Source organism: Pyrus communis, chromosome 11 (assembly GCF_041283825.1).
Source record: "Pyrus communis isolate YQ-2024b chromosome 11, ASM4128382v1, whole genome shotgun sequence".
In the NCBI taxonomy this organism is placed as follows: domain Eukaryota; kingdom Viridiplantae; phylum Streptophyta; class Magnoliopsida; order Rosales; family Rosaceae; genus Pyrus; species Pyrus communis.
The window spans coordinates 28,747,031-28,768,560 of NC_142575.1; the positions used below are offsets into that span (position 1 = coordinate 28,747,031).

At 37.1% G+C, this 21,530-nt stretch overlaps 2 protein-coding genes across 2 annotated transcripts; one reads left to right on the forward strand and one right to left on the reverse strand.

Annotated features, from left to right (window-relative positions):
* The first annotated feature begins 2,961 nt into the window (after positions 1–2,961).
* On the forward strand, positions 2,962–8,540 carry LOC137741400 (sodium/calcium exchanger NCL). Its single transcript, XM_068481121.2, has 7 exons — positions 2,962–3,601; positions 5,366–5,551; positions 6,136–6,317; positions 6,803–6,948; positions 7,066–7,342; positions 7,431–7,739; positions 8,066–8,540. Exons 1-7 carry the CDS (start codon positions 3,193–3,195, stop codon positions 8,312–8,314), a joined length of 1,758 nt encoding a protein of 585 aa, XP_068337222.2. The 5' UTR covers positions 2,962–3,192; the 3' UTR covers positions 8,315–8,540.
* Positions 8,541–17,607: 9,067 nt separating this feature from the next.
* LOC137741399 (receptor-like protein EIX2) lies at positions 17,608–21,188 on the reverse strand. The gene is given in 3 exon segments (XM_068481120.2): positions 17,608–17,738; positions 18,194–19,530; positions 19,533–21,188. Coding segments are annotated over 2 exon segments (2,832 nt in total). The 5' UTR covers positions 21,048–21,188; the 3' UTR covers positions 17,608–17,738; positions 18,194–18,213.
* Between the last annotated feature and the right edge of the window lie 342 nt (positions 21,189–21,530).

Consider the following 21,530-nt stretch of genomic DNA (forward strand, 5'->3'; position numbering starts at 1 on the left):
CCTCGATCTGGAGATCGAGCATTGTTCGGATGGAATCGTAGTACATTATCGAATTACACGCAGAAGGTGTTGCATCATTTTAATGAGGATAAAGTGAAGCCTTAAAGTACTCATATGGTCGGTCGTACTCTAAATGCTAAACGAGATATCTTCCGTCCCAATGAGGATGAGGAAGAGATTTTAGAGCCTAAAGTTTCATACCTAAGTGCAATTGGGGCTTTATTGTACTTGGCTCAATGCATTAGACCCGACATCTCATTTGTTGTTAATCTTTTGGCTATATACAACAACATGCCTACACGCAGACACTAGAATGGTGTTAAAGACATTTTATGCTACCTCAAGGGTACTACAGATTTGGGCTTGTTTTACATCCACGAATCCTCGAGAGGACCCGCCGCCCCCCTTGGTTCTTGGGTTGATTCTTGCCCTGTTGGTTACGCAGATGCTGGATATCTGTTTGATCCACATAGGGCACCTTCTCAAACGGGCTATAGCTTTACCATTGGAGACACTGCTATATCGTGGAGGTCTACCAAGCAAACACTAGTTGAGACTTCTTCGAACCATGCTGAGATTCTCGCCTTGCGTGAAGCATCGCGTGAGTGATTTTGGTTGAGAGCAGTGGAACATATTCGAAGCACTAGTGGTCTTACTTCTGTCGTTGACCTTCTTACGACGATCTTTGAAGACAATGCGGCATGTATCGAGCAGTTAAAGAAGGGATACATCAAAAGAGACGACACCAAGCACATAGCGCATAAATTATTTTACTTTCACCAGCAACAACAACATCAGAACATTAAAGTCAAGCAAATTTGTTCTCAAGACAACTTGGCCCATCTCTTCATGTCATTGCCCAAGTTTACTTTTCAAAAGCTCGCCCAAAGAATCAGTATGCGTAAATTATCTGAATTGAATAGGTTGTAGTTCTTTTATTTGGAAGTTATGTCTAACTCATGGGGAGTATCCTGAAGCATACTCATTTGATCTTAATGTACTTTTTTCCTATGATTAGGAGTATTTTTCCCATTGGGTTTTTGCTACTTAATGAGGTTTTGATGTGTCACATCCCGGCCCGGGATCCACCACATTCCGGCCCGGGATCCACCACATTCCGGGCCCGCTCTACCACAGTAACATGATATTGTCCGCTTTGGGCCCCGACCACGCCATCACGGTTTTGTTTCTGGGAACTCAGAGAGAACTTCCCAGTGGGTCACCCATCATGGGATTGCTCTCGCGTGCTAATCACTTAACTTCGAAGTTTTGATGGAACCAAAGCCATTGAGCTCCCAAATGGCCTCGTGCTAGGTAGGGATGAGAATATACATATAAGGATCACTCATTTGGGCGATGTGGGATCTTACATGATGAGGCACCCATCCTAGGATGATCATACTCCGTTGAGTTCACTGTTTTCGTCTTGTTTGACGTTTGTTTTTAGACATTATGCATACTTCTCACTTTTCTCCTTAGTCTATGGGGTTTTCTCTCACCTTGGGTTTTAGCATAGCAATGTTTTGTGAGTTTTACTACCAATGTGTACTTTCTTATATTAGAGGCTCGCACTTTCCTATTATGTCATCGACTTCATCAACTGTTATACTTTATTTGCTGAAGATCTAATGCGATGATTGTTTGAGTATTTACACACTCAAGGGGGAGTGTTGCAATCATATTTAGAATAGGAGTGTGATTGTGTAAATCATAGTGGATCTAGGAATATCTCTTATATTCCTATTAGTTGTTAGTTATCTATTAAGAGTTGTAATCCTAAAAGGGTAACGATTCTACCTATCCTACTACTATAATTAAAGACATAATGGGGTGATACAACACACACCTCACAATTAAATATCTCTTCTCTCTTGCCGCTGGCTTCCCTTTCTCTATTCCCTTATAATAGTTCAGTCAAATAGGTCTACAACACACGTGTATTTTTTAGAAAATTTTATAGTGGGACTATTTACATACCAAGTTTTACTTCTCACCCACTAATTAATTTGTATCATTTGATCGTCTTCAATTCATTCGATTCGACTATCAGAAACTCAAAGAGGTGTGTGAGAAGTAAAACAAGGTGTGTGAAGCTACTTATTACTGCGATATAGTGGTATTATTCTTCATTTGTAAGTGAAAGGTCTTAGGTTTGATTCTTGCCAAAGACAAATTTGAACTATATTATTGTTGACCTATTATGAAGCTAAGCTCACCCCCTCACGTAGTGTAGATAAAGCATGTGTGGATAGCACCATCCTATTTTTATTGGCATTCCAGAAAAAAAAAAAAAAAAAAAAAAAAAAAAAAAACATTTCCAAGGCCCTAAACTTTATGAGCTTGTTTGGTGGGCTAGTTGAATAGGTTGATAAATTAAAATGAACTTAAGTTTAATCCATAGTTTGTTGTGTCAAAATATGAGATGAATATAACTAAACATAATAGGTTATAAATTCATAATAATGAGTTATCTAACCTATCCTCATACACAAATTACACGTCCTCTCTTACAAAAGCCTACAGTCCTTTCCAATTCAATTCTATCCCTAGAAGTCCAAGCCTAACCAAACGTGCTCTATGGGTTAGGAAAATTTTGATTTGAAGACGCCCTTTAAACTTTGTTTACTTGATCAAAAAACAAGTCTTAAATAGTAATAAATTTAAGAGAAAATTCTACCAAATAAAATATAATAACTGAGGGAGATGAGACCATAACAGCATTTTGATGACAATTTGAGCACATCTTAAAATGAAAAAAAAAAAAAATAATAATAATAATAAAAATAGTTTGAAATTTTTGAGTTTTAATCAAAATGATAAAAATACGTTATAAGTAAATAGTATAAGGAGTGACTTTTTATAATTAAAATATTATTTTCGTTAAAAATAAACAATTTGTTTCATTAAAACTCTAAATAAAAAAAAATCCGAAAAAATAGAAAATTTGGATAATAAATACTTGCAATTTATCTTAAATCATAATTAATGATTTAAATGCAAGAAAGGAATTTGAATCGTCTCTCCCGACTCTACCCCACTCCATATCTGATATCCCAGGGCCCCACCCCCAACTGACACACGTTTCAGACACATAACCGTCCTCGCATTCCCTCTCCTTCTTAATCGCTTGCCAATCGCCACCTCAGATCCAATCCCCTACTGATTGATGTGCAGCTGCTGAAACCACCCGCCATGTCTAAACCCGCTGACGTGTCATTCCTCCTCCTCCTCCTCCTGGTCCTCTGCGGCCAGGCCCACGGAGGCCGTGTGCTCCTCTCCGACTTCATCCAATCCAGGTCGCCCGATCTTATCTCCGATGGAGTCCACCACCGGTCTCACTCCTTCGCGCCCTACCTCGCTCTCAACAACTCCTTCTCGGCGGCGGAGTCCACCTGCGACCAGACCTACGGGTTCTTGCCCTGCACCACCACCGTGATCGGGAACCTGTTCCTGATTCTGGTATACGGCTACCTGATGTACTTGGCCGCCACCTACCTCTCCCATGGCAGCGAGCTCCTGCTCGAGATTCTCGGCCCCGGTATCATCGGAGGCTTGTTCCTCCCCATCCTCGGCGCCCTTCCTGACGCCATGCTCATTCTCGGTCAGTCTCTTTATTACTCCTTGTTTGGTTCCCGAGAAAGTGAGAGAAAATTAGAGTGTGTTTTAAACTTAAACTCACTCACTCCTATCTTTTCTTTCCCTCCCCCCTTTTCATTCCAAATCTATCTCTCCTCTTTTCTTTTCCTTCACTCGTTTCTTACATTCTTTCTCTCTCCTCGTTCTTCCTCTCTTGTGAACCCCTCATTTTATATATAATTTAAAATTTTGAATCAAAAATCAATCATGTTTTTAAATCTTAAAGAAAATTATTTTCAAAAATTATTTTAAAAAAATATTTTGAGACATAATAAAAATTTTCAAATAGATAACATTTCTATTTTTATTTCGGATGAAGTTTTATGCTTTTTAAATTTCGACTTTTTGTGAGTGCCCTTTTTGTTCGTATTTGCTTTTGAATAATCAACTTTTTTCCGGAAAAAAATTGGAAGATTATACCTTTTCAAAATGTGAATTAGATTAATTAGAATTTTAACTTTTTACTACTTCATTAGAATTTTAACTTTTTTCGAATGCATCTTTTCATTTGGATCCATTAGAAGGTATATATTTTGAGTTCTGACGTAGATTGGTTGGAGCTTTTGATTCGTTTAAATGTATATATTTTAAAATGATTGAATGTGATTTCGGTGGAAATATTTTTGAAAATAATCTTTAATAAAAATGTTAGTAAAGTCTGAAAAAATACTTTAAGTGTTTTTTACAAGAAGCACCAGTTATGTACTTCTTCTGGAAAACATTTTAAATGCTTTTTTTAGGATTTACCAACATTCTTCTATAAAACACTTTTAAGTGGTTTTAGAATCTAAAAACATTTTATCTAAAAATACTTTCAATCATTTTGAAATAACACTCGAACGAACCCATGTAGAATTGACCCCATTGTCTTTGGTTGCTGTGCTTGAATTTGAATTGACCCTAATTGTTTACCTTTGTGCCTTGTTCTTATCACCACTGTATCGTATTCAAAAGTATTCATAAATTTTTAAAACATTTTCTGAAATAATTTTCATTAAGGTTCAAAAACTTGTTTAGTACGAGGTTTAAATGTTTTTTTTAATTTTAATTATTAAAAAGACAAGAAAAAACACCCTACAAATCATTGTTAATATGGAAATTATTACTAAATTCAATTGCTCAGATAGAGAGATCAAAATAGGGGATTGGAGGAGAGGGAGATGAAAGAGAAAGAGCAGAGAGAGATTCGTAGGGGTAGGGGAGGAGAGAGAGAAAGTAATGAGGATAGAGGAAGTGAACTAGCAGAAAAAAAAAAAAATATATATCAAGAGTGAGAGGAGAGAAGAGAGAAAGTTGGAGTTTAAAAACTCAAAAAACTCATTTTTAATGTTTTTTTAGAAGTAGTCTAATTTTAAGTTAATTTTGAATAATCGGACCCCGTTTACGGTTTAGTAATCGTGGTTCAGAAGCAAATTTAAGATGGAAAAACAAATATCTAATACTTCAAAGTTAAATCAAGAAAAGAAAAGAGACTGTTCCTGCAATATAAATTGTTCTAAATTAACCCTTTGTATATGTGAAGTTGAAACTTTAATGTTATATGATAGTTTGATAGCTCAATTTCTTAAGTACTTAAATCTGCACATCAGTCCTTGCTACCTATGTTCGGTTTTCGGGGATATGTGCAGTGTTCTACATAAAGGATGCTCTATGTTTACTCCTCCTATTTGGATGATCTACTTAATAATTAACTTTTAATTGCTTCTGATACGTAACGTATTATTTTCAGTATCCGGACTTTCCGGAACTACGGAAACTGCTCAAAGTCAGGTCTCTGTTGGAATGGGCTTGCTAGCTGGTTCTACTGTAATGCTTATTTCAGTAATATGGGGTTCCTGTGTTTTCGTCGGCAAGTGTGACATTGAGGAATCGGTTGCCATAGATAACAGAGATACAAAAGGGTTTAGCATAACTGGTATGTCTATATTCTCTTTGCATGTTTTATTAAGAAATGTAAGTTGCTAATTTTCCATGCATTGTTTGCACCTTTCAAATATTTTCTGTTTATTTGCGGTCAGAAAATATTAGCACCTATGGTAAATGGGAAATACATAATGACGATTGATGAAGAATGGGTTAAGATCCTCGTGATGTCAATGCATGTAGCTATCGGTTTACCAGTTACATTTAGTAAGCGATCAAATTCTAAACTAAGACTGAAAAATGAAATCTTGAGAAAATTTGTATGTCAGAAGACGTGTAATGGGAAGAATGCTTTATTGAACGAGTTGTGTATTTGTTTCCTAGTCTTCCATTCAATATCTGAAGTTCTGGACAAGAGAGAACAAGTTGTGAATGATTCGAACAATAAAACTGGACTACTTGATCTTCTTGTTCATCTCACAAAACCCAGGTGTATATGGGTGTCACTATACCGAGAATGTGCATTGTTGACTAAATCTTTAAATGATTGTGTTTCTCACTCCAGGAATCAAGAATTTCGAAATGTCTGATTTATTAAGTAGATGTGAACTAAACCAGAACTGTTGGAAATTGCAGGTTCTGGTGTCAGTACTGATATCTGGACAACCTATGCTGCAATGATTATGATTGTATCCGTCATCCCATTTCTTATTGTGCAATTACCGCAGCTCCTTGATTCCACTTCCGCTAGACGCCTTGCAGTTCTGATTTCACTCATTGTCTCTGTCGCGCTTTTGCTTTCCTATTGCCTTTATCAGGTAATTGTAGTTGTCATGCAGCAAGTCTGCAATTACATAATCTGTGTAGTGTAACAAATCTTTTCTTTGTTTTTCTGTTTGCTAAACTTAGTCTTATTTGTAATTTACGTCTAACAAATCTGTCCATTTTCTTTCATGTGTAATTTGCATTTCCATGCAAAGATTTATGCTTTAGTAATCCAACATTGTCAACTTTTAAGAAGAAATAGGAAAAACAGTTGAAGATGACATAACAATTGGTTACTTATTTTGGGAAAGAAGGGTGTTTTGGTTGTTTCATTATTAAAAGGTCCGAGTACTTTTAAGGGCATTAATATTCTGTATGTTCTTTCATACCAAAAGTTTGGATACCCTTTGCGATTCTGTCATGCTAGTTCTGTAGCTAACCATAATCTGTTTAAATTTTCTTTTTCCTGGTATTACGATTTGGATCTTCACACTTATTTTCACTGCTATCGATGACTTATATTTAATTGTGGGTGCAGGTGTTTCAGCCTTGGATCCAGAGGAGGAAAATTGCTTATGCAAAGCACAAGCATGTTATATCAGGAGTCTTACAACATCTGAAGAAGCATGCATTGGGAAAGCTTCTTAATGATGAGGGTGAACCTGATGAAGAAACCATCAAAAGGTTAGTATTTTATTTTAGTATTATTGATGGAATAGTTAGTCATGTCTGTTCTTTGCGACTCTTGTAATTTATTCTTAGAGATTATTCTAACGAGTTTTCTGATTGTACGTGTGTCAGGTTGTTTGATACAATTGATGCGGATAAGAATGAGTTTCTTTCAGCTTCCGAATTAAAAGCACTAATTGTAGGAATCCGGTTTGATGAAATACAGTTTGATAACAATGATGCTGTAGCTAAACTGATGAGTGATTTTGACACTTCTCATGATTCCCAAATCAGTTTTACTGAGTTCTATGCTGGTATCTCAAAATGGCTCAATGAGGCAAAGCGTCACGGAGATACCAGTACTGACTCTGGTAATCATACAATGAAGTTTTTAACAGACTTTCACAAGGTAATGTTTGTTTATTTAGATAGATTTAAGGTTTGCTTATTTGATACGACTTTTCTATGCTAATCTTTTAATGCTTTGTCAAGTACAGCAAACAAAAGAAGAGCACGCTCTTTTGGGGGCGAATGGCCAAAGTGATGAGGTTGTTGAGGGTGTTGAGAGTGTTAAGTGGACCTCCATCAAAGCAGGATTAATGTTGTTGGTAGGAACTCTGATTGCAGCTGCATTTGCAGATCCCTTGGTAGATGCTGTTGATGATTTCTCCGATGCCACAAGCATTCCAACTTTCTTCATCTCATTCATTGCACTACCTCTGGCTACTAATTCTAGTGAGGCTGTATCTGCTATTATCTTTGCCAGCCGCAAAAAGATGAGGACTGCCTCGTTAACATTTTCTGAGGTTTGTATTTCATATTTCCCATTCATGTTTTGTCAATCTGCAAGCCTGATAATACTTTACACCTTCAACGGTTGTATAATTTATCAGTGGGAGCTTTTAAAATATGTCATAAACTTTTAAGTTTTAGGCTTTCCCATTGACATATTGCACTCACATGCCAAAATCTTTTCTACAGTGTCCATCTGAAATCCTATTGATATACTAGTAACCAGTATCTCAACAATAATGAGCGTAATTGCGACTTATAGTTAGCCAATAATCTTCTTCTGTTGGTTTAACTATGTCGATTGTTGAAATATGACCTCTTCATCCGTTTCTTGTTGCAGTTGTACGGTGCAGTAACCATGAATAACCTGCTCTGCCTAGCAGTATTTTTGGCTCTGGTTTACATTAGAGGATTAACGTGGGACTTCTCAGCCGAAGTCCTGGTGATTCTCATCGTTTGCATTGTAATGGGTCTTCTAGGTAGTTTCCGCACTGTCTTCCCACTTTGGACGTCTTCAATTGCTTTCCTACTCTACCCATTCTCCCTGGCACTGGTTTACGTCCTTGACTATGTTGTTGGCTGGTCATAGACGCATGAGGTCATACGAATTCATTTGAGTACTCTTACTCGTGTATGAATTGAAATGTTTTCGCTTTTCAATTTTCTTATGGTTTGTATGATTTCTGATAATGTTCTAGTGAGTACGCCTGTTACTTTTTCATTAGAAACTTGGGATTTGTTCAGGCACTTGTATTTTGAGCCAATTTTCTGTGTGTAAGCAAAACCCTAATATATTATTGCAGTTTTAGCATCTAGATTTATATCTTCTGAAATTTGTTATTGTGATTGACCTAAACATTTTTCTTAGATTACGGTTAGCGGTTTTATAGCTCCCAGTTTATCTTCCGACACTAAAATACTCAAGCTGAAGTGTCGGAAGCTAAACTAGAAGTGCCGGCTAGTTGAGGAGAAATTTTTAGTTGTGATGAGAACACGGATGATACACCACGTGTTTTTATGTAAGTGATGGAAAATTTTAATTTTTAAGTTATTAACCTTTTAATACACATAACGCACTATTTATATAGGAACATGTGATGTATCACCTCGTGTGACGGTCACACTGAAAAATCTCTCTTATTTGAGGATCAATTACAAGTTTGGAATGTCATACGCCGACAATTTCTTTGGATAAAGCGGGCACAAATTTTGTTGACATCTGAAGAGCCAAAAGATGTAAACGCCCACTTGAAAAAACCATGTCTAACACTACTTCACTGTCTCATCCTCTGCGGAGGAGGAGCAGCCCGCGGCCCGCAACATCTCCGGTCCTCAAACCTTACCGCACGATGGGGTACACCACCGGTCCAACAGCTCGACGGTGGCCTACCTCACTCTCAGCCGGCCCATCTTGGAGGCGCGGCAGAGGCGGAGTCATCGTGTGAGGAGACTTACGGGTTCTTACCGTGCACCCACAGCGTGCTAGGGAACCTGTTCCTGATTTTGGTGTACGGGTGCTTGATGTACTTGGCAGCAACGTACCTGCCGAATGGAAGCGAGCTCTTGCTCGTGATTCTCGGCTCCGGTATCGTCGGAGGGTCGTTTCTTCCCCTCCTTGGCTCGCTTCCCGACCCCATTCTCATTCTCGGTGAATATCTCTGATTTCTCTCTCATGCATTCTCTGTTTGGTTTTGGGCGGGAAAGTCTGGTAAAAAAAAGTGAGAGAAAAGCCGAGGATAACATTTAACGGTGAAGAAGCATGAAAATTGGTACTTGTTACTTTTCTGAACAAACCATGTGGCCCATGATTTAATTAGGGAAACAGATCCGTCTGCCTCTATGTCTGTCTCTATCTTTTCTGTCTTTTTATTAAATTATGGCAACGGCAGGGTAGCTAACGAAGGATGAGAATCCCATCCGGATTCAAATAGTAGGGATTCTATAGATCTTTACATTTTAATCATTTATTGTATATCGTGCGATTAGAAATTATTTAAATTTTGATTATTTAAAATTAAACTCAAATAGCATCTGACGAAAACTGATCATATAATATATTATGAACCACTAGAATGTAAGAATCTATATGATCCTTACCATTTGGATTCGGATAGGATCCTCATCCACTAAGGAAAATATTGGCACAAAATTGAGTGGCGTTTTATTATTTATATAATTGATTTATTTTAGTAAGATAAGATTTTATTTTGTTGTTGTATGGCAACAGTAGGGTGATTTCCAAACAGATCCCATAAGAAATAATTTTTTTTTAAATTATTTAAAACATTTTGAAACTAAACTTATCTTTCAGGTTGAAAATTTTGGATTTTCGGTTGCGTTTTTTTTTTTTTTTTTGAAATTTTCAGATCATCATCATAATTTGAAATTTCTAAGTTTCGAATATTTGTACATCAATCCTTGTGCTTATGTATATGCAATTCAATAATATTTGGTAAATATTTTATGTACAATTATTATACATTTTGTAGCATATCAGTATATATATATATATTAGACAAAACAAAATGGTACGTATGTTTATAATCAATCTCACGCTCAAAATAAATAAAAATAATAATCAATCACACTCTCATTTTCAATAAACGAATATAAAAATAATTAATAAAAGATATCCAAATTAACGAAGAACATGGCAAAATATAAAAAACGTTTACAAGATACACACAATTAGTAAATATGTCCACTGTAAACAGAAGGCTTTAATTAGCTTAATCCTCACATTGATCTGGAGTTCCTGCGTTGTCGTTGGCAAGTGCGATATTCGGAACTCGGTTGTCACTGATAACAAAGACACAAAAGGCTTTAGCTTAACTGGTATATATGTCCACCGTAAACTGTATACAGTTTACGTATTTTCCGTCCTATGCTGTCTACATTTGTCAAACATGACACGAAGTTCTTACAGTAAAGTTTCCACATTTACTACTGAGGATTCAGAAATGGATAACATATGGTAACGAGAGGATGTTAATCCATTTGGTGTCTATCGTACGATCCACAGTTTATTTTGATATTTGTACATCAAAAGACATGAAGAGGAAAGGATGCTCGATGTTTGAAAAAGTTTCGTGTACTTTTCTCCTCGGAACTTATTTTTTTATTATTTTTTATTCCACACTGTCGTTCATAAGATTTTCACTTGGTTTTCACTCGGACCTCCTCTAGCAGAATGGAGTTACTTGACCAAATGGTTGTTCGCTGTTCAGAGACCCTATAAGTTTTGAAAAACTAACCAGAGAGAACAAATTATGATTCAAACAAACAAACTGGAATAACATGATCTCCAATTGTTCGTGAGTTAAATTGAATAAAACTCCCGTTTTTACCATCTTTGTTTCAACCCTTGACCTTTCTACTTAGTAGTTTATTTGTGCATGAGTTTAATAGATCACAATTCTTAATAGCTTTTGTGAACTGGGAATGGGAAAATTGTTGGTATACCATCGGTCCAGCTCACGATGAAGGACATTAAAGGTCCAACCCATTATAAAGGATGGATGCTAGAAAATTCTAGCATGCAAAGTAGGATGGCTAGTCTAGAATTATCTAAGCTAGAGGTTTGTAAAATATAATAGAAACTAGAAACTAGTTCTAGTTTGTAGAATATACTAGAAACTAGAAACTAGTTCTAGTTTATAGAAAGAACTAGAAACTAGTAGAATGCCAAACCCTCACCTATAAATATGGGTGTGATGTTGTAGTGACGTCACCAATCAAGAAAGAAGTGAGTAGAAAAGGATCAAGTCCAAAGCTAGAGTTTCACTCCAAGAGTGAGAGTGAGAGTGTTTCACTACACATTGTGTGAGTGAAGTTCAGAGTGATAGAAAGTGTGTGTTATACTTTCTTGTACCCATCAAGTCTTGTCTTTGGCTTGGTAAGACTACTCTTGTTGTACTCATTATTTTCATATAGTGAAGATTGATCATTGTTCCGTGGACGTAGGCATAAATTTCGAACCACATAAATTCTTGGTGTCCATTTTCTACTTTACTTTGTGCATTCTCTATCTTGTATTACCGACATTCCTAACAAAAATAATTGTGTTTCTCACTTCAGTATAATGATAAATTTGGAGTTGTTTTGTAATTGCAGGTTGTTAGAATCTCATAGACTATGATCTTTGTGGTAAGGAATGAATTGAAAAATGGTGATGAAGAATTCTGAAAATAAATCTTAGAGAGTTGTAGAGAGAAGGTTCTCACAGAAAGTTGCTTTCATTCATTCACACCTCACACAAAAAGCGCGAGAGGTATATTACCGTTAGAGAGAGAGAGATTCTCTCTCTATGATACAAAACTCAAATCCAACCATTCATGCAATCTACCCTATAAGATAGTTACATGTGTCAACACAAGTCACTAAATACAAGTTTATTAAGCTAAAACACTTATAATCCAATTGGAATGTAACTATCTTAGCTATCCAATTGGCTCACATTTAAACCTGTAAATTGAAACTAAATACAAGTTTATTAAGCTAAAACACTTATATTTCAACACTCCCTTCTAAGTGTTTAGCTGATATTACTCCAAGCTTTCTTCTTAGGTATTCAAACCGGTCCCTGGCCAATGCCTTGGTAAAAATATCCACAGTTTGCTCTTCAGTTTTGCAGTATAATAAATTGATCTCTCCATCTTGCAAAGCATCTTGGATGAAATGAAATCTCTTGTTTATATGCCTTGTCTTATGATGGTGCACATGATTCTTGGTTATGGCTGTAGCTGAGGTATTATCGCATAGAATAGGTGTAGCATCAACCCGTTCTTCACCAAAATCTAAGAGAACAAATCTTAGCCAGATTGCTTGTGCAGTGGCTTTTGCTGCACTAACATATTTAGCCTCTGCAGTGGATAGTGCAACACTGCTTTGCTTGACTGATGCCCAAGAAAATACACCTGATCCAAGGTTAAATGCATATCCAGATGTGCTTTTCATGTCATCATCACTCCCTGACCAATCACTATCACAGTAGCTAATGAGCATTGCTTCTTTCCCTTTCTCATATGCTATACCATAATCAAGTGTGCCTTGAATGTACCTAAGTACTCTCTTGGCAGTTCCCACATGTTTTATGGTAGGACCATGCATAAATCTAGCTAACAAACTTGCTGCAAACATGATGTTCGGCTTTGTAGCAGTCAAATATAGCAGACTTTCAACTATCTGCCTATATAAGCTTTCATCAACTTGTTCACTTCCATCTGTCTTAGATAGCTTTTCATTTACTGCAAGAGGAGTAGCAACTGATTTGCAATCTTTGAGGTCGAATTTATCCAGTAATGTCTTTGCAGATTTCTTCTGGTGCAAGAAAATGCAAGTGTCAGTTTGTATCACACCTAAACCCAATAAATGATGTAACAACCCAAGATCAGTCATTTCATACCGTCTCATCATCTTAGTTTTGAACTCCATCATCAATTATTGTGAACTCTCAGTGTAGATGATATCATCCACATATAGTGAAACAATGAGTATTCCACTTTTAGCAATCTTCACATATAATGTTGCTTCACTGAGACTTCTTTGAAAACCAGCCTTAGTGAAATAAGAGTTGATTTCTTCATACCAAGCTCTTGGAACTTGCTTAAGACCATATAATGCCTTCTTGAGTCTGTAAACTCCATCCTCCTTGTTCAAATTAGTACCATATTCAGGCCGAGTGATGATTGGCGTTGGCTGGGAAATGGCCTGACGGCCATGGTTTTTGTTGCCAGAAAACTGGGGAATTTCTTCCTCTGTGTCATTTATGTCTCCAAACCCTACAAAACAAGTTTAAAACCTTAAGATCCTTCACATACAATGAAAAGGTAAGAAAGCTGAGTTCCCGAGGCCTGCCCTTGGTCGGAAAAGTGGAAGCCTCGCCGGAGTTCTTCCTCCTTGACAGAGCTCAAAGGTTTGAGGGTTTCCCGTTCATGTTTCTAGTTTCTGAGTTACAAGGGTAGTAACGCTCGTTGAGTTCGTCGTCTAGTGGTATGGCTCGCCGGCGTGGGCAAGTGATGATGGATTGTTGTGTGGCCATTCGACCTCTCTGCGTGTGCAGAGGTAGGAAATAGTTTGAGAGGTAGAGTTTAAGAGAGAGGGGTGAAAAAGTGAAATGAGGGAGAAATAAGTAAGGTGGCAGCAAGGGAGAATGAGCTCGAGAAATTGAGAGACACGGGAGAGACAAAAGGGAGAGATGGAGTGGCATATGGGCCATACTTGGCACATAGCCCAAAGCCATAAAAGATAAAAAAAAATTGGAAAATATCTCGTGCGATGTGAAATTATTAAATTACCCTCAGTGTTATGTGCTTTGTAAAATCTTCATTATAACTCTAAAATCGATTCCGTTTACACCTACGAATTCGTATCGTCGAGTACTACGATAATATGTGTGTGTCTTTGGGTGAAGCCCAAATAATAGTTAATTAGGTACAAAACCTAATTAATAAGATACTAACGTAAACGGTCCTACTTGCCCACTTGCTTAATGAGCCCAACGAATAAGCCATCGGTATTACAGTCTGCAGCCTGCAATACTAACAACTTACTGTTGTCTCGATAAACAAAGAAATGGATTCCCGAGAATGCAAAATTACCATGCTGCCCCTCATTAGGAAACGTGATTCTGCCCTTCATTAGGAAATGTGAATAAATTGTTTGATTTATGCCTCATCGCTCTCACGTGTTTGTAAAGACACGTACAACCTAGAAGGATGTCCAAAGTGATAAGAAGTGATAAGGACTTGAATGTCTACATAGGATTTCCACTCGTCAGGACATTTTCATAATTTCCTAATGCTAAAGAATAAAATAATATTAAATTTAAGACCAGGTGCCACAACTTCTATCCTACTAAATGTTTCTCCCCTAGTAACGTGTTTGAGATGCCCACACATACAGGTTGTGACATCCCAGATCGCCCAGGGGAGTGATCTTTATATGTATATTCCCATCTCTACCTAGCACGAGGCCTTTTGGAAGCTCACTGGCTTCGGGTTCTATTGGAACTCCGAAGTTAAGCGAGTAGCGCGCGAGAGCATTCCCAGGATGGGTGACCCATCGGGAAGTTCTCGTGTGAGTTCCCAGAAACAAAACCGTGAAGGCGTAGTCGGGGCCCAAAGCGGACAATATCGTGCCACGGTGGTGGAGCGGGCCCGGGAAGTGGTCTCGCCCGGGCCGGGATGTGACAATTTGGTATCAGAGCCTAACCCTGGCCGTGGTGTGCCGATGTCACGGTGTGCCGACCAGGACGTCGGGCCCTTAAGGGGGGTGGATTGTGACATCCCACATCGCCTAGGGGAGTGATCCTTATATGTATATTCTCATCTCTACCTAGCATGAGGCCTTTTGGGAGCTCACTGACTTCGGGTTCCATTGGAACTCCGAAGTTAAGCGAGTAGCGCGCGAGAGCATTCCCAGGATGGGTGACCCATCGGGAAGTTCTCGTGTGAGTTCCCAGAAACAAAACCGTGAGGGCGTGGTCGGGGCCCAAAGCGGACAATATCGTGTTACGGTGGTGGAGTGGGTCCGGAAAGTGGTCCCGCCCGGGCCGGGATGTGACACAGGTGACCAAGTCAGAGCCACATATTCGATATTCCTACAATGCAAAACAGGAAAAAGGACGACGATATAGCGTCCAGATCTTTTGCTAGACCTAGACGTCTGAGAAATAGGAAGTTAAGTCCCACCGTTGATGGTGATCCAAAGGCTGATATGAGAAGAAAATAATCAACGACAGGACATGGGGACACGTCTTTAGTAACCAACAAAAACCTAAAATTTGTTTTTGTTACTGTGGGTGATTTGTGATTTGTGATAAAACCTAAAAGCACATTCATTTTTTTTTTCCCACAATTTATATCAAGTTTAACGATGGGTGACCATACATTTTTTTGGTCACCAAGTAATCAGGAGAATATATTTTGTTTTGGTCATCCAAATTTTGTGACACTAGTTCCATAGAGTACTCAATGTCAAAGCTGTAGCACAACCAAAGCATGCACATGGAAGTTGTCTACATCTCAAAATACAAACTTGCATCAACTTTATATAGACAAGAAAATGCCGTTGCAAATTTTGGAGTGAAAAAGATGAGGAGCAAAAATATCTGCAAAAATGTATATCAATCTCGTTTTCAGTCAGTACCGGCATAAGGAGGACTTGTATTTGTACCATTAGCGTCACAATCATGTCTATTTTATAGGATGACAAATTTCTTTTGGGTACGTAGTCCTTTCGTCTCAAATACGGTACAAAAGAGAAGTAGGTTTACAAGTTACAAATTAGAGCTACATATTAGTAAACACAAATCCAAAATGGGAAAGGGGATGTGGATGATTTCCTATTCCTCGAAATTAAGTTCGGAATAGATCTGGCATTCGTGTCGAGTTTTCCGTATTTGTCTCATTTTCGTAACTTACCCAATACCTTAACGGGTCGTGTCGTGTAACACCTCTTAAAGTAAACGGGTAATATGATCTGACTCGAAATCAACCTATTAATATTATCAGGTAATATGATCCGACGCGTTACCCGTTATGTAAATATATTTTAAATCAATAAATAATGAAAATGAAAAACATAATTTAACCAAAAAAAAAATGAAAAACACAATACTAAATTAGTATATGCATACTTTGACAAAAAAATAAAATAAAATGAAAAAAAATTAGTATATGCATACATCATTGTCGCATAAATATTACCTTTTTTTTTTTTGTCGAAACATAAATATTACTTCAAAACATTAAAAAAAAAAACATAAATATTACTTCAAAACATAAAAAAAAACATTTGTCTTTAAAGTATTACATACTCCAAAATAAGAGCCTAATGAAAAAACAGTAGTACATTACTACAAAATACCAAATGTTTAAAGATATGCAAAATGAAAAGAGTTGTGTTTGAAGGTTGAGGAACTTTGCATGTTTTTATATGCTTTCATATTTTTCAGACTTATACATTAATGATTATGAATTTTATTTATTTTGAACTCCCTTAAAAAAACTATTCGTGATGGTTTGTATGGTTTTGAAAATTCAAACAATGATGCACCCATACTCAAAGTATTAATGATGCGATCATGAGCGTTTACATATTTTTTTTTTCACATTTTTCGTACTTGTAAATTAATTATTATAATTTTTTTAATGTGTTTGGTCTTTTTAAATTACTTTATATTTTTATGTTTAATGTGTGTTATAATTTTTTAATCTCACTCTTGACCTATAGTATACTACAAAAAAAATAAATAAATAAATAAAAACTTAAAATTTTAAATTTATATAGAATAGTAGTACAATAATACATATTTAATATACAATATATACATATACACTATGACTATTTTATTTTATAGTAAGTTTTTTAGTAGTTTAAAATTTTAAATCATCAAAATAATATTTTTCTTAACGGATTACCTGCGTGTGACTTTCGTGTAAACTTGTTAAAGATCTATTATTAATGGGCTCTTATCATGTGATTCGATAACGACTTGATTAGTTATCGTGTTGATATGAAATTCATTATTTTCGTTTTGTTTACGTGTCGTGTTAACGGATCATATAAGAAATTGTTAGGTCTAGTTGGGAACCATCTTCTAATGAGATTAAAAAATTTATGTGCTGCAAAAGGCAAGGTATTGGCTTGAATTACTTGTTAAGTTAATATTTGAATTCTTAACTAGTTTAGAAAACACAACAAATCAAAATATGAATTACGATTTACTGCAGATTTTTAAAAAATAATTCAAAATGATGAGGTGAGAGAGCTCACTGTTCATCCTCTTAATCTTATTAAAATAAAAAGCGAAAGACAGTCGAGGGGGCATAAACCAAACCTCGTTAAGGAAAAAACAGAGCAAGTGATACGGCAGGAGAACCTAACATCAGCCATACTTACTAGGGAGAAAGCATAAAGTTAAAAAACAAATTCATCTAAGCAGCATCCAATACTTGAAAGCTTATGCAGATGCCGAAACCATGCAACTGGACTGAAGAAGATGACTGGAGCTACAGATGAAAATAAACAAGCACCGGTAAGTTAGAAGAAGACAATTGATCATAAAAACCAAATTAATTGTGATGAATCGATGAGAGAGAGAGAGAGTACGGTCTGGTTTGGTACTGAGGTGATTTTATAAAAAATTGATATAAAAAAAAGCTGGGAGCTGTTTTTGTTTTCGGTAAACATTCAGCTTCAGTTTTTTTTTCACAGTTTTGGGTGAAAAAAGCCAAAAACAAGAAGCTACGAAACCCAGTTTTGAAAAACCGTTTTTTTTTTCACATCTGTTTTATATAAAAATTTACCAAACACTATAATACTGTTTTTTTTTTTTTTTCAAAAGCACTTTTACAAAAAAGTTTACCAAACACTCAGCTGCTTTATTTTACAGCTGCTTATTCTCATAGCACAGCATAAGCAGTTTTTTTTCAAAGGACAGCAAAACCAAACCAGCCCTACATACCACACGTTACAGCTTATCTATCAAGCATCCGTTAATTTCCGCTTGATCAACATTACCCTCACATAATTCAAGAACTTGAAGTATGTGTACCTCCATTCCCTGATGAATATCAGACTTCCACGGACTCCCCAGAACCCAACAAAAAATCCGAGCCCCTTGCTGATGTAAAATCCGTAGCGTATAAGCTGATCATCCTTATCTTCTTCGTTGCTGACTTGATCTGGAACTATTTCTTCACTATCACACAGATTTTGAAGTGGAGGTCCACAGAGCTGATTTCCAGCATAAACAGAGGGATCAAAACTTTGGAGCTGGGTGCCAGTTGGAATCTTTCCAATCAAGTTGTTGTGTGACAGGTCCAAGACACCAAGACGATATATCCGAGAAAGGCTTGTTGGAATTCTTCCATCTATATGATTTCTTGACAAATCAAGTGAATCCAGCGACTCCAATTTTCCAATGTCTGGAGTAATTTGACCTGTTAATTGGTTTCTAGAAAGGTTTAAAGAAACCAAACCAACGAGATGACTGATTTCGCTCGGAATCTCCCCAGTCAATCTATTGCTTGAGAAATCAATGCTTCTCACAAGCCCCAAAGTATTCCTGAAAACTCGCATGCTTCCTTTCCATATGAAGATTGCATCATCATCATAATCAGTCCCCTCGGATGAATGTTGATCAGTATTTCTCATATAAGAATGTTCGACGGTTAGATTTTCATTTCCTTTCTGAGCCAGTGTAGTAAAATTTTTTAGGCAATTCGGTATGCCTCCAGAGATGCTGTTCACAGAGATGTCCAGAATTTGAATATGTATTAGATCACATAGTTGCGAGGGCAAACTTCCATTGAAGTGGTTAGAGGAAAGCATTAGGATAACCAATTTCGGAAGGCTAGCCCCCAACCATTTGGGTATTGATCCCGACAATTGGTTATCTGCAAGATCAAGAACCACTAAACTTGTGCAATTCTTCAAGGATAAAGGCAACTCTCCCACAAACTCATTGCTTCTTAATTTCAATGTTTCGATCCCAAATAAGGAGCCTATTGTCATAGGAATTTTTCCAGAAAGAGCATTGTAACTCAAATCAAGCATGACTAGATTGTCCAAATGTGTCAAGCATTCTGGAAGTTCTCCAGGGAGATTGTTGTTTGAGATGTTAAGAAAAGTTAAGCCTATAGCTGCACTTGCACACAAGAAAGAAATTGACCCTGTAAAGTTATTATTAGAGATATCCAAATATGACGCCTGTGACAGAGTTGCGGGAATTGGACCTTCAATTCCATTCGAATTCAAATGCACTTCAGGGTAATTTGCAAAATCCACTGTCAAAGTTTTTAACATTTCTCTAATTTGGTTATGGGAAACATTTCTCTAATTTGGTTATGGGAAAGACTGATAAATGTCACGTTATGAGTTGTATCCCAAAACCAACTTGGAAGGATATCCACAATTCTAGCATCAGAAATATCGAGGTATGAGTACCCATTCTGAGATTGAAGCCACTTCGGAAAATACAGACCCATCTTGCATGACCCCAAACTTATATAGTCCAGTTGAAAAGGAGGAGTCCAATTAGAATGGAAGTTTAAAACTAGTGAGTTAGATGATAAATCTAAACCCCATAATTTGGAGAGGAGAGAGAAATGGGAATCTACAATCTCTCCTTCTAAAGCATTCATACCAAGGTCAATAAACTCGAGCTTTGACATTTGCCCGATACTTTCGGGTATTCTTCCACTTAATTGATTGTAAGGAATATACAACTCTTTCAATGATAAAAAGTTGGTAAGATTAGGTAATGAGTCTGCAAGTTGATTTTCTGAGAGCCACAAACGCTCCAAGGAGTTTTGAGCACATTTAGGCAATATTTGAACAAATTTGGAAAACTGTCCACTCAAATTGTTGCCGTCAAGCATCAATGATTGCAAACTACATAACCTAGTGAAAGAATGAGGCTCTGCTCCTTCAAGATGGTTGAAAGAGAGATCAACATGTGCAAGAGAGCTCATGTTTCCGAACACATCAGGAATCGAACCGGTCAAGTTGCTGACAGAGAGATCAAGATCAACAAGGCTGGTATTGTAGTTGGACATCCATAGAAATATTGAAGAAGTTGAGAGATGGTTCATGTGAAGAGCGATGCTAGAAAGAGATTTAGAGGAATTTATGCTTGAAAGAGTGGAACGAACTGGAGGAGAAGGAAGACTACAGTTCTGTAATGTCAAGTTTGTTAGTGTGGGGAGTTTATTAACTGCTTCCGGCCAATCAAAAGCATTCCTGAGATTGGCAAAACTCAAGTCCAAATATGTCAACGAAGAAAGACGAGTCAGCCAATTGAGATTTTCTACATTATAGAAGCGATTAGCACTGAGATCAAGATATTGCAAGTTGGTAAGGTTTCCAACCTGAACTGGAAATTTTCCAGGAAAATAACACCAAGAAAGATCCAGGTGTGTTAAGTTGGTTAGAGAACCAATGAAATCTGGAACTGTGCTCCCGTTGAAGAAAATTCCCTTAAGGACTAAATACCTCAAATGCTTCAACTCAATCAGTTTAGGACTAATCATCGTACCTTGCAAAAATTCGTTGTCTCCGAGATCAAGCTGAACAACATGGCCAGTTTGGTTGTCACATGAGACTCCTGTCCATCTGCAACAGTCTTGTTTTGCGGCTTCTGTTCCCCACGAAGAGAATATTACTTGGTTGTCCTCGTCCATGATGAGGCCTTTTTTGAAAGCAAGGAGCGCTTCCCTTTCGTTCTCTCTGCAACGCATCGTCATGTTAGCATCCCCGTGGCCAAGGTTCACATGTAGGATGATGACTAATAGCAAAAGCACCATAATTCCCCCCATCTTAAAAAACAATAACAATCAGGATCAAGAGCCAGAAACACAATTAATCACACAAGTTGTAATGAAGATATGAAGCTTGCACGACAATACAAGCAACACAGCAGACAGCACCCCTCAGATATAAATGCAAGAGTGCATTGCCTTTGCCCCTTAGAAAACTCAAGATTAATGACAGGCTGACAATTTAGTCTCCAACTTGTCCTGTGCGGAAAAAGAAAACTCAAGATTAATGACAGACTGACAATTTAGTCTCCAACTTGTCCTGTGCGGAAAATATCAGGTGTTGGGAACAAGTCGTGCCGGCCATAATAATTTATAACTTTTTTCATTTATTTTCTACGCGTAGGGAAACGTCTTTGGGCCTTTGGCCCCTTTCTCTTATTTCTTCATTTTCTTTCTTTCTTTACTGGTGGGCTCCGTTTAATACGGTTTAGTTTTTGCCAAAACCGAAGTTATTATTTGGTTCAGTTTTTTTAATTTCTT

Excerpts from the sequence above, each read along its gene's own strand:
- LOC137741400 (XM_068481121.2), top strand. The coding sequence starts at position 3,193 with ATGTCTAAACCCGCTGACGTGTCATTCCTCCTCCTCCTCCTCCTGGTC. Across the intron at positions 7,343-7,430 it reads TTTTAACAGACTTTCACAAG|CAAACAAAAGAAGAGCACGC; the intron begins GTAATGTTTGTT and ends TGTCAAGTACAG. Across the intron at positions 7,740-8,065 it reads CCTCGTTAACATTTTCTGAG|TTGTACGGTGCAGTAACCAT; the intron begins GTTTGTATTTCA and ends TTCTTGTTGCAG.